General features: G+C 40.9%; 1 protein-coding gene across 1 annotated transcript; it reads left to right on the top strand.

Annotated features, from left to right (window-relative positions):
- The first annotated feature begins 341 nt into the window (after positions 1–341).
- On the top strand, positions 342–1840 carry LOC143261205 (death-associated inhibitor of apoptosis 1-like). Its single transcript, XM_076527784.1, has 4 exons — positions 342–464; positions 982–1119; positions 1188–1540; positions 1617–1840. The coding sequence occupies exons 1-4, from the start codon at positions 342–344 to the stop codon at positions 1627–1629; spliced, it is 627 nt and encodes a 208-aa protein (XP_076383899.1). The 3' UTR covers positions 1630–1840.
- Positions 1841–2591: the final 751 nt, after the last annotated feature.

Here is a 2591-nt window from a genome sequence, read left to right as displayed (position 1 = left end):
ACTAGCCATCGTAAATGTGCGCACAGGCTTCGCGTCTCTATATGAATTCGAGCTAGGCGTCCAATACAGCGATTTAAGTGAAGCTGATAGAAAGTCTGCATGGTACGTCACGAATTTCATTCATGGGATTCCTTTCAAAAATTTTTCGGGGCAAAAGAATTATAATCAGATAGATATTTCGACATTAGTTAAACTTTTTATTCGCGGCTTTAAGGATCCCGTAATCGCGTATAAGGGGGGTCATATTGAGAGGGATTTGTTAAGCCAAATTGGCGTGCGACATGTTAATTTAGAATCTTTTAGTTGCCCCAAATTCGAAATTTTAGCCGCGGACCCGAAGTATGGGCCAATGGACCCACCATGCAGGCTTCATTGTTGGACGCCTAGTTCAACATCAAAGCGGAGGGTACAGTATCACTGTGCCCTCACCGAGGTGCGCGTCTTTCGCAATTGGTACCAGCAAGGTAATTTTTTTATTTTTTATTTTTTTACAATTATTTTTATGCTGCATTTTTTGTAGAAATAGAGCGAAAGACGTAAGTCTGTGTGCACTCCTCAGCGAGGTGCAAATCTTTCACAATTGGTACCAGCAAGGTAATTTTTTTTATTTTTTATTTTTTATTTTTTTACAATTATTTTTATGGTGCATTTTTTGTAGAAATAGAGCGAAAGACGTAAGCCTGTGTGCACTCCTCAGCGAGGTGCGAATCTTTCGCAATTGGTACCAACAAGGTAATTCTTTTTATTCTTTATTTTTTATCTTTTTACAATTATTTTTATGGTGCATTTTTTGTAGAAATAGAGCGAAAGACGTAAGTCTGTGCGAATCTTTTTTTGGTCGAGGTGATGTCCTCGGGAGAAAAAATTGTAACAACGTGCCGATCGGTGTTGATACGATGGATGAGAAGAGGTATGTATAATAATTGTTATTTAAAAAATTAAAATTAATTTTTTTAATAACGATTATTTTTTAATTAACAGCGTCTTCTTGAAGAGGAGGAGGAGGAGGAGGAGGAGGAGGAGGAGGAGGAGGAGGAGGAGGCTTACGTTTGTCATCAACGGTTCAGTATCACTGTGCCCTCAGTGAGGAGCGCGTCTTTTGTCAGTAGTTCATGGAAGGTAACGTATTTTTTTCCTTTTTTTAGTTACTATTATTTTTCATTTCCACGATACCTTTTTCTTTGCAGAAAGAGATAATGACGATGATTGATTATCGACGCGAGGAGGATAGACTTCGAAGTTTCGAATTCTGGCCAATTGAATATATTCAACCGGAGGAACTTGCAGCCGCAGGATTTTACTATCTGGGACAGGACGATTTTGTCGCATGTTTTGCATGCGACATCGAATTGCATCGGTGGCAACACAACGACAGGGCCATGTCGGAGCATCACTTCTGGTCGAGGAATTGTCCATATGTACTGGGGGAAAATTGCGGCAACGTGCCGATCGATGCTCATCCCACAATCATTTCAATGTCACCATCAAGAAGCGGTGTGGACGAGTGCGGAATCTACGATTATACCATGGATGAGAAGAGGTATGTATGTATAACAAATGTTATTTTAAAAGAAATTAAAATTTATTTTTTAATAATGATTTTTTTTTTAATTAAGAGCGTCATCCTGAAGAGGAGGAGGAGGAGGAGGAGGAGAGGGGAGGAGGCTTGCGATTGTCATCAAGCGCGTTGTTCTTCGTAATGTTCAGACTCGCATAATTCTTCAAGGTCGTCGTTGTACCGGGATTTCTGGACCGATCGATTTCCACTCCGTTCAGTTCGTAACGTATTTCGTCGAACATAAACGCCACCGCATTGTTGTCTAGAGCTACCGTGTCGTTTGCCAATCCTCCCGGTAGGCTGAGTCTTCCCTCCACGTATAGGAAGCTTTTACACGGAAGAGTGTACAAGTCTTGATGTTGAATGGGTATTCTTATCTCATCGCTGTTTCCAAACGTAGTGTTGGCGTACGGATTGTAGGTGTGCAGTTCGATCTTAGTTATTCGATTGTCGAAGGTCGGTGCTTCGGAGATGTTCAAAATGTCGTACGACATGATGCGAGTGCGTGCGATTACTTGTTAACGACAAATCCCAAAGATTGTAGATATTTAACGTTTCGTGCAGTTAATTTCCTCGTCTTCTTCTCCTTATTATTATTGTTGTTATTATTATTATTTTGGAACGATACACCGTCTTTGAAGCTTGGCGTATTATTGTGAATTAGCATGACGTTTCTTTACCGAGGTTATGAGATGGTTCGACGAACGTGCAATCGTATCGTGATTTCTTTGTTTCGAAAATCAATTAAACGTCCCGACTGGTCCACAATGCGAATCGTTAAATCATCCATTGACCGTGTGACGATCGGAAGGTAAATGACTCGTGCCGGCGTTTCCGATATTTTATACCCTGGCGACACGTTGGGCGCGAATTCGTGTATCGTGTGAACCAGTTTCCCGTTATCGTACGAACCGGTGGTTACGTTGCATTCTATTCGAATAATATTCGTATTAATGATATTCACGGGGGTGTCCGATATATGCCATGTGTTTGGCGATAAAACACGATTCATAGAGAATCCTAGAATAGGACC

The sequence above is a fragment of the Megalopta genalis genome, unplaced genomic scaffold (assembly GCF_051020955.1).
Source record: "Megalopta genalis isolate 19385.01 unplaced genomic scaffold, iyMegGena1_principal scaffold0041, whole genome shotgun sequence".
Lineage (NCBI taxonomy): Eukaryota > Metazoa > Arthropoda > Insecta > Hymenoptera > Halictidae > Megalopta > Megalopta genalis.
Note: the sequence above shows the minus strand (reverse complement) of the source record. Positions and strands in the feature narration are given on the sequence as shown.